Genomic DNA, 14,075 nt, shown 5'->3' with positions numbered 1-14,075 from the left:
CAAGTACCAGGAGCCAGGGCAGGCGGGGGCAGCCATTGCCAGGCTGGGAGAGTGGGTGGGTGATGGGCCTGGCCTGGCTGCAGCTGAATCTCTGAATCAGATTTGGCCGAATCGAATCGAGACAGTGATTCAAATCTCTGAATTGAATCACTGTCCCCCAAATCGGCTGAATTCGAGTCCAAACTGAATACTAGTTGTGTCGCACAGGCCTAATGTCTGCCACAATGAAGTGGCACAAATTATTTCTAGCTTTTGTCAGGACCACAGTTGTGGCATGACAAAGGGTATGGACATTTATTTTCTTTCACTTTTGGCCTCTGTAGGATTTGGTTATGGCAGCACAAAGACAGGCAAGGCGATGTCTGTTTCTGACCTTGGAGATCATGGTCATGACCAACCTTACTCAAGCACTCCCTTGCTGGTGTATTCATCGCTGCTGTACCCTCCTCTGTTGCATACAATTACATCTAGTAATTAGAATAGTGAAGTACATTTTTTGCTTTGTTTAACAATTGTGAAACACGTTCCAATAAACATTTAGTGTGCTGTTTTTTGACCTGCTCTTGAGGCACACAGTGGTAACCTGTAAAGTGCAGGAGGCCCTTCAAGGATTTGAAATGTGTACTCTGCAGGTAAGCCAGAGATTGTAGGTGGCTAATTAGGTCCCAAAGGTGGGAAAGAGCACAGATTTGAAGTCTTACAGGAGGATTCTAAAGGAATAATCCATTCCAGGGCACTTTAGTCTGACAGCAGAGAGCAGTGTGGAAGGACAAACAGTAAATCTGAACTGCAAGGGGCACTGCTGAAGGTAGAAAGAAACGAAAGCCTTTTATGTTAATTGTACGGCCCAGTTGAATCTTGTATATCAGTGTTTCTCTTTGGCCTAAATAAATGCTCCCCTTTTTGCTCCAGCATTGTTGGAGCTCCACTTCAAAATGCCACAGCTCACTGGCTACCTTGAATGAACGTTTGGTATTTGTGAGATTATTTTTCCCTTTCAGATAGAAAGGTTTCCCTATTCCCTATGTGGAAGGTATAAAATTCCCTTGTGCTGAAACAGAACTCTCCCCACTGTCATTTTTTCTGACCATGCTATTGTTATATTATTCTTGCTTCATTAAAACTTATTCCATATCATTTCTACTGGAGTCTGGCACAGAGAGATGAATATAAGCAATGGACTGTTACCATTTAAATATGTGGTTTAGGAATTCATTAACTTGCTCTGCTTGACCCACTCCATCTAGGAAGTGAATAACAGCTAAGAAATAGAGTGACTGCAGTATTGCCAGTGGGTTCATACAATTTAAAAAACACATGATAAGGGTTATTGAGTTATTTTATGTAGTTGTGTCTTAGGATTTAGTACACATAACAACACTCCCATGCTGTATTCCTGGTGCCACTTTCACAGTATATAAAATAAAACAAAATGAAAGCCAACAACAAACTGGCAAGAGCCAGGCCCCAGAGGTAGTCATGATGCCCTCTGGTGACCACGCAGCTCCTGCCCCATCCCAGCTGTCTGGGAACTCTCCACTTCTTCTTTCCTGCCATGCTTTGATATACATATTTAACTTGGCAAAGGGAGGCTGACCAGCGGTCCCAAAGCAAGTCCTCACACCCTAATAGAGTGTGCCTGAACATGCTAATTGCCTTAAGGTCTCATTTTGTGGCCTCTAACCTCCCTGTGGCCATGCCCCTCTCTCACAGGTGTTGCCATTCAATCAAGCTCCTTTGTTGGGGCCTCAGCTTTCTCCAGCTCTGCCCCTTTTCTCTCATCTAGCCCAGGTCCACTGTGCTGCACCTCACTTCTGGGCTCCAGCCCTTATCTCACCTATGCTGGCACTGGGCTCCTGGCCCTATCTCTGCCCTGCTCAGGCACCGGACCTCTTGGCCTCTTCTCTGCCTGGCTCTGGGCACTGCTGGGACCTTCTTCACCCCTGATAGTCCCAACCCAAACCACCAATATAAAACTTAGATGAAAACATGAGCACACTGGCTATAACTGAAACCCTTGGCCTACTGGCTATGGAATCAAACCTCCCCCCTACCCTGGGCATATGCTTCTACAAGTCTTCCACACCTTGCTCGCACTTCATGGGCAGCTCAGAGCACTCTCCTACAGCCTTCCTGACCAGGAGCTCTTTCCGTTATAGCTTCCAGGGCCAGACTGCTAGCCCAGGCTCAGGCCCTGAGCTTATATGCTCCCTAAGCCCCACTTTCTTCTACTCAGGTGACTCCACCTCCACACACAGGTGTATGTATTCTGAGCTTAAAGACCTGCCTGCCTTCCCTTGCTTCTGCTTAGATACTATTTGCAGCCCTTTCCCCTGAGCAGCCTGGCTGTTCGCCCCCCTGTGCCTCTTACTACTGGTATCTAGCTACAAGTCTGCTAGCAGTTAGCTTGCTCTTTAGCTGCTAGCCCTTCCTGAGCCAGCTCACTCTGTTATAGTTTCCTCTTAAGTACCAGCAAGCTTTCTGGCTCCCTGTTACACAACCTGACTACAAGCCTCCACCCCTAACACATCTGAAGAGCAGAGAGTTTCACTACCAAACCTCCATTCCCAGTGGGCAGTCAAACTTGAGTCCAATGTTTTCAGCCATAACATTTATTATTTTGCTTATTTTGTTTTCAAAATAACAAATAATTCTTATGGGTAAAGAAAGGAAAGCAAATTCACTTTACAAGTCACTTTTGTGTTATTATGGTATTGCTGCTGGGGCAACCCAACAAATTTATGGGTTTTAGTAATTAATTAATTAAAAAATCAGCTATTTAAATGCCACAATGTTTTTTATAGAATCAGTAGTATTCATGTTTTTTTTGCGTGAAAAGTTGTGTAGTCCAGTCTACTCTTCCAATTCATTCTTAAGAAACCTAGCTGGGCTGTGGGGTTATGTTTGGGAAACACCAGACAGCCCATGACAATACACAGGCAGGTCCATAGTCAGGCATCTAAGGCTAAATGCAGACTTTTGGGTGGGTTAGGCAGAAGTTACGTTGTGTGAAAAATAGCTACCCAATCTAAGGTGACTTGGGCTGGGGGGAAAGGGTGGCAAGCAGTATTCACAGGAATGACTGGCAGATGGGGGGAGGGGGGGCAGTTGGGATCCACAGGGGGGTCAAGGGTCAGGCAGGATCCATGGAGGGATTGGGGGGACAGGTGGCATCCACGGTAGTGATCAGCAGGGATCCTGGCTTTCATTGTTTAAAAATTGCAAATTCTCTGATTTAAAAAATATATTCAAATTATCTGATTAAAAACCACAAATCTGCGTTTTTCTGCAATTAAAATGAAATGCCACTATATATAGGTATTAGTTGAACACAATGTTTTATTGATATATTCACAATTTTAAAGCAATTTGGAAGCCTACCAGTGCCTCAATCACTATAACAAAATAAATTTTAAATACCTATACATTTTGGCATCTGATTTGGGGGTTTTTATCATGGAAAAATCAGAGCTCCCCCTGTGCCCTTCATTCACCAGGACACAGGTCCAGCTGCTGCTGTCACCCCCCAAGTGCTTTGTGGCACTGAGCAGTCCTGATATGCCATTGCCCCTCACTCCCAAGCCACAGCCCTCTGCCCCCCACAGCCGCGCTGGAGGGGGCCCCCAGCTGCCAGGGCTATGTGACCAAGGACCCAGGTCCGTAGCCCGCTGCCCCCCTCAGCAGCACCCATGCCCCAGCTGCTGCTCGTGGGAGGTGGTGGCTGCTTTGGCCCAAGTGGAGTGCAGAGCCTGGCTCCCCCTCAGCCCGCAAGCAGCACCAGCTGGAGTGGAGCCTGTGGGGTGGGGGGGTTAGGGAGGGGGAGGCAGATGTGGGCTGCATGTTGCAGGCTCAGGGCTCCTTACCCTTCTACCCTCCTTCCTGGGGGTCTCCGCAGCCCAGCAGGTGGGATCTGGAGCAGCAGGGCAGACCGAGGCCAGGAGCCTCAATGCCCCCTCCCCTCCACACCCCCAATGTCCCATCCCACTCCCTGCAGCTCAGCTGGGCCTCAAGCCCCAGCTGAGTAATACAGCAAGACTGACATCTTTTGTAGCTACTGAAATCCATTGCTGCCAAATCCAAGTATGGGAAGGCTAGGGAGGGGACAACAAACACACAATAAAACATTAACCCAGCACTTCTGTGGGGTCCTGTACCCCATCAGGTGTTTGACTTTCCTCACCAGCCACTTCCAAACTTATGTATTTGTGGGTAAATTTAACCATTCTTGGGCATTTTCCAAATAGAGTTAAACAACAGGCAAAGATGAGCTACAGTCTACTCCCCACAGTGCTGGTGAACAACAAGAGAAAGAACTTGGAGTCTAGACAGATGTCACAAATCAGGCACATGGTACCAATTCACCCTTAGGAATGCATTTTTAAAGCAGATGTTTTCACTGCCCAACTCCCAGGTACTATATTAACATTTACCAATCAAAGTTCAAAGAACATTGGGAAAGATCCCTATAGATTTCCTTCTGAATGTTTGGAAATGCCTTGATTAGACAAAGTGTATATTCCTTGTGGAACACAATGTAATATAACCATGCAAAGTTATTCTGTCTTAGCGTGAATCAGACATCCAATGACTTGCCAGTTCAGCAAGCTGAAATGCAAAAGTTAACTTATGCGGGGGTTCATATTTATATCCATGCTTTGAAGTAAAGCCAAAAAAATGGCTTTGCTGCTTTTTGGCTTTTGTTCAACATCTTTCACTATCTGTTCACTAGTTAGAAGACTGGAGGTTGCTTTGTTTACTGAAATATGTCTAAGCATGGCACTTCATAGAAGTGCAATTTGTGATAGAAATTTAGTTTAAGGTGACAGATAACAACTGTCATGAAGCAAAAGGGTCAGTTATTATCAGTTATACCAAATAGAAGAAGAGAAACCATATCACTGAAGTTCAATATACAATCTGACCCATACATTCTTTTAAAAGGAAATGTGCATTCTTTAGCCCTAGCATTAATCATTTTGTATCAAATTTTCATCAGGGTTGCAGTGAGAAGAGAAAAATAATAGAGCACACTCAGCTGTCACAGTGAATAAATAGAAGCTTTATGCATTAGTGACAACAAGCGATTATTTCTGCTGATCTATGTACCTTCATTTTCATTACAGCACTGTGCAGGATTCTTGTGTGTTAACACCATTGGTTCTATTGACTGTGCTACTTGTACACAATATTAAATATAATGAGTTACATGTACAAAAAAATGAGATAATGTTAACACATACAAGTCCTTCATTTACACCACACTACACATGTGGTGTAAATGAAGGCAGTCAGGATGAAGAATGGTGCTTGCTTACCAATACAGAATTCTAACTGCAGACTTCAGCCTTTGTGCTGCTCCCTCCCCTTCCCCCAAGAAATAGCCCAGATACCGGACTGGTTTCCTCTGCTACAATTTAATCCTAAACATTCACTGGAGGCTAGTCCTTAGATTTTGACCTAGCTCATTTGTTCCAGGCTATAATTTGGGATGTATTTTTTCCTTACTTCTAGGAGAAACTTGGGAATTAGAAGTTTTACAAGCTTTTTGGGAGCACATGATGTCCTTTTTAGGAAATTAACAATGGTCTGTAGGCTTTTAGGGCTATGCCTGTATAGCTGTTAATTTTAAAAGGGGCTCTGGAAAAGGGAACTGTTTTGAGGTGGGTGGGAAGAAGGCAGCCAGACTCCTTTACACTATTTCCTTTCTACTTCCCTTATAGATAAGGGTGGCTGTAAAGAGAGGGTTATCTTCTTACAGCTTCTGGGACATGAAGTTCAGAACTGGATGTAACAACTTTCTCATGACTTTGTTTATTTCTATTAGAAAAGGCTCCTGATCTCTTAAGAGGACCTTTGAGCATTTAAGTTTATATATTTAGTTACCTTTTGGAAGATGGGATGGAGGTGAAAGTAGTTCATAAATCATCACAGATCATACAAAGGTAGTGAAGGAATGAAGGAGTTAGTTTGCTGGCCTGGCAGAGCCATTCACAGCAGCAGTCCCTACATTTGGGGAAACCTTGGGAAGGTTTGCTCTGTTCCCCTTCCAAAGGGCAACCAAGGTCTGTGAGATACTTGAACCTGACATGAGCATCCGAGCTTAAAACTGCATTTGTTGAATATGCTTATGACAATTAATTCACAGTTTCACTTTATGTTCAAAATATGTTCTGTGCTTGCCAACATGGCAGCAATCTTATTTTCACCAATTGCTTAAGCCCTTTTATTTTTGGCCACATTTGGGTAAGTACAACAAGGTCTATGGCTCCACTTCTTCCCCAGTAGCTGTCAGTAGATCTTAAGCAATGCACAGGAGTACAAAGGAGGAAGAAATTACCTGCTCTCTCGTAATGCCTGGCAGATGCATTTTGGCCTACAGGGCAAAGATCACCTGGACTAGACTCTACTTAGAATTTGTGTCTCGGGAGGGCAACATGGTTTTATATTGTACCTTATAGTGAGGGTAACGCACTTTCCTTTCCATTAATACTGGAAGGTATTCTATCTAAAAGATAGCTGTTCCTTTCCAGAGGTAACGTGCATCAGGAAATTATGTACTTTCTTTTCAAGTTTCATAGATTCTAAGGCCAGTAGGAACCATTAGATCACCTCACATAAACATCTGTATAAAACAAGCCACAGAATTTCATTTTGAGCCCAGTAATGTTTTGTCTGACTGAAGCTTATCTTTCAGGGAAGCATTCATCTTTGGCTCAAAGCATGAAGGTGCTATCACTTTTCTTGGTAGTTTGTTCCAATGGTTATTCACCTGTTTTGGTAACATATTATACCTTATTTCTATTTGAATTAATTTAGCTTTAACTTCCAACAACTGGCCCTTACTACCCTCAGGGCTAGATTCACAAAGGTATTTAAATGCTTAACTTCTACTGAAAAGGGCGTTAACTACCTAGTATTTTCAAACAGGGGTCAAAGTAATTTGTTTTGGTTTGTTTACAAGACCAAGATTTCACCCTTAAGGAAATGGATAAATTTCATTCACAGAGTTAAAAATCCCAAACCTTGGTTGGTCAGATATGAGGTTCTCTGGCTAACTTTTAGTTTGCTCATGGATAAAGGAGAGGAAAATTCTACTGAAGTTTGGCACGGAGTGCTCAGATGTCACAGCAATGGATTCAAAATAAAAACAGTATCTAGGACCTACCTACCTGTCTTTCAACCTAAAAGTTACATATGGGTAAACTAGGTTAGCCATGATGAGGCTAAACTGCAACCACTGCCCAAAATCAAATAAAATCCTTTTTGAGTAGCATTTCCATTATATCTATCTTGTTATAGCTCTGCAATTCCAGGAACTGGACAGAAATAGAAGTGTTAGTATGTAAGAAAAACTGCCTTTGTGGTATTTCCTGTGTAACATGAGCTAGAAACACCATAAATCTTAGGATTTCTGGTGACTTTTGATAACTACATCTCCAGTGCAGATTTCCAGATTCAGGGAGTTAAGATAAGAGAAGCATCCAGATTTGGGGGTTTATATCTGAAGCAAAGCTTTCACATTTTCTTTTTGTTCACTAGTAAATTCATCAAACGGATATACATTTATAGTCTTTGGTTCTTCCATAATAACAAAGTTGTTCATTTCTGCAAAATATGAAGTTATTTCCAGGTACTTTACCTGAATTAAGGGAACTAGGAAGTGGAGGTAAGAAACTGATTAGGATCCCAAATCACTGAGAGAAGGAGAGTATACTCACAGGTCACAGACTTCACTTAAAACCAGGGTATAAAATGAGATCATTTGGGTGCTTGTACATGTGATGAGGTTTTAGTCCTCAGGGTTTTATTTTATGCCTCCTAAATTGAAATGGGGGGGGTGTTAATTGAAACCTACAATTTCAATTTTTCTGTCACATTATGGTGAAGGGCCCGTTCCTTTTTTCTTTTTTTTGTCAGAGCTGGAGCCTGCCCACAGCCAGGGGGTGAACTGCTGGCAGGCTGCCCCTAAGCTGCGGAGGGCCCTAGTTCTTCCTTCTGATACCTGGGGCCACCTGGATGGGCTGCTAGTGAGCCAGGTGCTGCCCTAGCTTGGAGGCAGCACCCGGCCCGATCCAACCGTTCCCCAAGCCCACCCAGGGAGCAGTGGCCAGCAGGCTTCCAGCGGGTGGGCTTGGGGAGGAGTTGGATCGGGCTGAGCACTGCCTCTGAGCTGGGGCAGCACCTGGCCTGCTAGCAGCCTGCCTGGGGGGCCCCAGGGGGTGCCACCCCCACATAGGGAAGGACTGGGGCCACCTGCAGCTCAGGAGCCATGTGGTCTGCCAGCAGCTCCCCCAACCAGCTGTGGGAGAGGCAGGCAGGCTGCGCTGGAAAAAAAAAAGGATCAGGCCTCTCACTGCTTCTGCCTTCAGCAGGCACTTGCTTTAGCTCCAAGAAAAATCACTGTAAGTATTGCTGTAAGGGCAAGTGTCTAAATTTTTAGGTTTCTCTTTCAATCTCAGATTTTAAATATAGGGTTTTTTCAGTTTTGAGGGTCTTGTTGTCCAAAGATAAAGTTAATTTTTTTTTAATGTTTATGTGTAATTCTAAAACATAGCAGGAGAGGAAAACATCTGAAGAACATGCTGAAAAATGCCTGCAACTTTACATATAAACTAACTGGCAGTTAAGTGATGGGAAAAATGTATTGTTTGTACTGCTGTTGAGAAAATGCTGCTCTTCCTTCCTGGCCAATGCACAAGATCAGTTTGCATGGACTGTTCTGACACTTAGCCTTCCCACCACATCTGCATCCCATGCACAAGCAAGGATTTTGCTTGGGAGACAGCTCCCTCTGAACATCAACCATGATAAAAAGAATTGGGAGAGGCAGGGAGGGGACACGACTTCCCTTAACCTTTGACTCCTTGCTTGTGACAGTTGCAGAGAAGGAAACATTTCACCATCCCAGTGGTTGATGCAGTGTGTGTATACTTCCTTTGACTAGGGAGTGGGGGGGAGCTAAAGGAGGGGAATTACAAATTGAGATGTAAGCTCTCTTACAGCTCTGCACTGATCTCTATAGTCAAAGTTATGGCTAAATGTAACAATTCAGGCCTATATAAATGTGTATCGAATTGGTCTCATGTCTTTGCCATAAGTGTATAAACAGGAGGAAAAATCAAATCATTATAAATTGTGTACAGAAGGTAGGACATCGGCTATATGGTTGTGAGTTACAAATGTAGCCAGAAAAATGGAGAAACATACCCTCACAGAGCATATTAGTGAGATCTTCAAACTAGTTTTAAAATAAAACCACAAGTAGCACAAGCTGATAGACAGAATATTCATTTAGGAAGACCAAGTCAGGTTATGAAAATTATACTAGGAAAAGGCAAAGTGAGGTGGGATTAAAGACCCTCTTAGAACATTCAGTGAAGACTGAGAAAGTGAAACTGAAATGGATGCTCAAGCGGAGGTAAAAATGAGCAGGATGCGTATAACTTCAGTCTGAAGTAAAAAGATTATATACAAAAATAAATTATGTCATTTGGTACAGGTGAAATCATAATACATATATTTAACTGGATAGACAAGGAAAGAGTTTAACATTTATACTACCTGTAGGAAAGTTTGGGCCCACAACCGAGACCTGATTTTTAGTGCTGCACTTGTTCCTCTGTCTAATTGTCCCACTATACAGGTGATTATTAAACACTTCACATTTGTACAGTTCTGTACACAAAACAAAACAAGACAAAAATAAGATTTTGTAAAAGGGCTAGTATTAGAATTCATGCATTAAACATTCCAAATTAGTAAAATGATCAACTGTTGCATAAAGTTTTAAATATCACACACTTTAAATAAAGACTGATAATTGAATCTAAAACAAATATATGAGATACCTGAAGTGTCTTTGTAAGAACTGAAAAACCATACAAGGGAAACTTGTAAGCTGCCTGTGATAGTTATCTACATATATTAACGAGGGCAAAGACATTCAGCCATCTGGTCTGAAGAAATCTTAGAAGCCCAGATGCTTATTATTGTTTACAGGGTTGTTCACATATCCATCTGCCATCCAGCCAATGTTTCCCTTCTCTGAGGCCAAGCTCCATTTTTGCAGATTCCTCTCTACCAATCCTAATTTTCCTATCAACATATAGCAGCCAGAACATACCAGTAGTTGCCTGCACTGAATCTTATTCTTTATGCAGTGCTTCTGCTAAGCATTGATCCTGACTGGAGAATAGGCCCATAGGAAGAGAGGAGATCACAAAGACAGGAAACTAAAGACTGGTGGTCTTTTGGAGGTGGGGCACAGAATGTAACTGAGTTATTTAACTGCATGGATATAAACCCAAAAAGCATGGTCTTAATTAAAAGAAAAGGCTGAGATTTCAACTGGTCTGTTTTCTCCACAACCTGTTACTCAAAGTGATAATGCAAAGCTGTTCTGATTATTTTAAGCAAAGATATGACCATTGTAGACAGCACTTCTTTGGTATGATACTTAGTATGATTTCTGTAAGAACATCCTCTTTCAATAATCATGCTGAAGGAAATTATTGATGAATAAAAGTGGGTGGCTACCTTTATTAACTGGATGATAATATATTATATTACATCAGACTATATTCCACAGAGTCATGTATAGTTATTGTGCTGCAATAATATCTGCCACAAGTCTCTAACTTATTAAATAAAAAATAGAGGGTGTAGGTTTCCTCACTACTTTCCATGTCCTCAAAGGTCTTAATGCTATAAACTTTGTTTAAAGTGAATATTTCAGACAAACTGTTTATTTAACTTTTTGTACTACAAAATTCTCCAACCAGATTAGAATTCTTGTAGGAAGCAGAAGGGCTGTTTTCTTTTCTAACTCATAATCATACCGGAGAAAACAAATATTAACAAAAAAAATTATTAGGATGCAACCATTCTGTTTTTGGCTGACATATGAAGGCATGAGTAGACACTTCAGTTTTTCTTAATAATTCATATAGTCCTTCAGTTTTCACTACACTGAAACCCTTGACCTAAAAAGGAATAAATCAGATGTATAACAAACAACACAAACGGGACAGAAAAACAACCTGTCAGAAAATGGATTTTAAGTTTTTAGACAAAAATTAAAATCTCTTTTCTAATCAAGGTTTTGGGTTTCTTTAACTAAAAAATGGAAATGTTAAGTTTTGTTCAACAAATTTTCACTTTTGCGATGAAAAACTTAAATTCTATGTGGAATGGACAATATTTGTATCATATGCGACTGGTGCCTCTTGAGTGCCTGATGCCAGTCAGCCACCCAGGGGGCGCGATCATGCTGACCGGGGTGGGGGGGGGCGTTACCCGACAGCTGGTCTCACTAACAGGGTGGGAAGGTCGCTGGCAGCCGATCTCAGTCACCAAAAAGCAGCTGTGCCCCTAACGGTTACTTCCAGAAACAGCATGGACGCTTTTGCTGGCAGCCCCGCTCCGCAGCTGGTGCTCGCACCAGCTTTCCCGCCTGCCCCCTGCCCATCGCCTAAACAAGGAGCATGGCCTGAAAGGGGGTGCACCCGCACTCTCAGGGGATGCATGTGCACCCCGTGCATGCGCTACGTGTCGCCACTGATTTGTATCATGTCAAAGCCCAGTTTGTTGTCAAAAGCTATAATGATGGAAAGATTTTTTGACCAATAGTAAACATAGAGGTGACATGGAATTATGAAAAATGATCAGTATCAATGAGCAAAACAATATACTGGCTGACTTTTCTACACCCATTTTACCTAAATATTGTACCATCCCCCTTCATACCTCATGTGTGCTTGTTGCAAGGTTTTTAAAACCACCTTTTGATGGAGGTTGTTTAGGCCACTGTCAGATAGACTAGGTTGTCTGATCCAGTATGGCAATGTTATGTTCATATGTACTCAGCCAAATACTCTCTGGCTGGATCCAGCTGCTCAAAACCCTCTGGTTCTTACTAAGTAACAACATGTAGATACTGTACATACCTATGAATTTGGTTACTCATTCAGTTATTGCAGTTATTTCTACACTGGCAACGTAAGAGACTAATTAGTGAGAAAGATAGCTGGTGCTTAAGGTATTACTGAAAATCAGAGCAACAGTTTTATGGTGCTAAACTGTATGTCTTCCAAAACCTAGGGTCTTTCCCCTGTCTTGCTGGAATAAAATTCTTTCTAATGTATGAGGTCAAGGAAAGAATTAGGTAGGACTCAAGAACCACAACTGTTTGAAAAGTGTTAATCTGTGAGGCTATTTTTAATAAAATTATGTTATTTATTACTTTCAAATACTGGATTTTTTTTCCATTTTGAAAACAGTAACACATTATTTTCAGAAATACTGTAAATATATGTATTCTACTACAGTACAAAACGTTGATTTGAGTTAGTTCTTTCCTGATAAGTTCTGGCAATACTAAACCTTAACTCAAGCACATGCTGACACTGAATAACTTAAGATGCTGGACAGCATGAAAGAAACTTTGTCTTAGGTCCATAAAAATAAATGGAAATGATGGACATTACAAGAATCCCAGCTGTTGACCTCAGGGTCACTGATTTAGAACTACAACCTCCAGGCAAGAGGAACTGGTAATTATGATGCTTGAAGACTCTGAGATGAGGGAAATGTAGGAAAACACAGACCAAAGACATATTATAGTTTAAATGTTCATGTTCCAGAAGACATTGAGACTGGAAATGCTCAGAAATTTTCTACTAGACTAGCTGAGACATCTTTGCTGTTGCCAATGTTTTAGACCCCTGGAATTTGTTATCCAATAGCCCATGAATGCTCAAAAAACCTTATTAATTATACCAGCAACATTTTTCCTTGCTTGTTATACTTCAAGGAAAAATATACTTAGCATTCCTAGAAACCTGGACATGTATCAAGTATTTAATGAAATGAGCAAACATACTTGGCAGTACTTGTGGGTACAGCAGTTATTTTTAGCACATACTATTTAAGGGTGAGCTACTTTAGAGTTAAAGTCTCCTGTCACTTGAAACAATACAAGGATAAAAGCCTGTGAAAATCACATGACCAAGCCAATGGTCACACTTGTGTATAGAGTCCCAGCATTAGACATTTCAATTATCTCACCAGTATTTTTGAAGAGCTCTTCCTTTGAGGTTCCGCTACTTTAATATCTCTCCTCCTGATATAATGAGGAATAGTGGAGTTGCGCAGAAAAGCAGTGAGTTCAGGGGTGTCTTCTTGAATAGCAAACTGCCAAGAGAAAGACGGTGAATTGTAACAATGCACCATACAATGACTCTAACAGATATGTTTTCTTCTCAAGGGTTCTGAACTTTAGAATGACTTTGTTTTTCCTATTTAACAGCACAGCCATGAAAACAGATACTGTTCTCTTCAGCCAGCAGAATGATTAGTAACAGCACAGCAGGACGCTGTCCAGTGATAGAAATTGCACTACATAACATTTTTTTTCACTTTTCATTCTTTACTGGAGTGAATGTCATTACTGAACTATTTTCCCCCTTTTGTTAGACTCCTGGGGCCAGATTCTGATCTGTGTTATAATGCAAATTAAAGTAATTCCATTGAAATCTGGTCATCAGATGAGATCAGAATCTTGCCCTTGGGTTTAATGATTTTACCAGTACCAAATCTGCATTCTGTTATCATCACTTCTGTTGATTTCTAAAGAATTAATTTCTGCAACAAAAATCCTTCAACACACTCAAATTCTAACTTCAAAAAACTGTATAGGAATATTTGTAAATAAAGAATTAGAGAGAGAAAAATCTCAGAACCAAAGCCTGTTTTTATTGCTGGTGGGCTTGTCTTTAGATTATACAGAAGACATTCATAGCTTCTTCCTTTTCCTTTCCTTAGGGAATTGAAGTGTATAGGATCCTAATTTCTAAGGAAGGAAAGATGAATTATTCTCTAAATTAGCACATTCTTTTCACATCAACCTACAATGAAATATATGAGGAACTTGTGATATGATCTCAACAGGAATTCACCTGAATAAGCCGAATACAATTTATCAAAGTTCTCAGATTAGAAAACAAACCACACAACTTTATCCTATTAGTTCCTTTAAACTAAAGGCATAGCACTAGAATTTATATTTAAACAAATTC

General features: G+C 41.3%; 1 protein-coding gene across 1 annotated transcript in view; it reads right to left on the bottom strand.

The window, feature by feature from the left end:
• The window catches only part of ITGA8 (integrin subunit alpha 8), a 160,834-nt gene that overhangs the window by 18,750 nt on the left and 128,009 nt on the right, over positions 1 to 14,075 (bottom strand). Inside the window, exons 25-26 of the mRNA XM_019532605.1 lie at positions 13,066 to 13,191; positions 9,562 to 9,675 (exon numbers count right to left, since the gene is read on the bottom strand). Of these exons, the coding sequence (XP_019388150.1) occupies positions 9,562 to 9,675; positions 13,066 to 13,191 (240 nt within the window). The remainder of the gene's footprint in view (positions 1 to 9,561; positions 9,676 to 13,065; positions 13,192 to 14,075) is intronic.

This window comes from Crocodylus porosus, unplaced genomic scaffold, assembly GCF_001723895.1.
Source record: "Crocodylus porosus isolate Cpor-Errol unplaced genomic scaffold, CroPor_comp1, whole genome shotgun sequence".
Lineage (NCBI taxonomy): Eukaryota > Metazoa > Chordata > Crocodylia > Crocodylidae > Crocodylus > Crocodylus porosus.
Note: the sequence above shows the minus strand (reverse complement) of the source record. Positions and strands in the feature narration are given on the sequence as shown.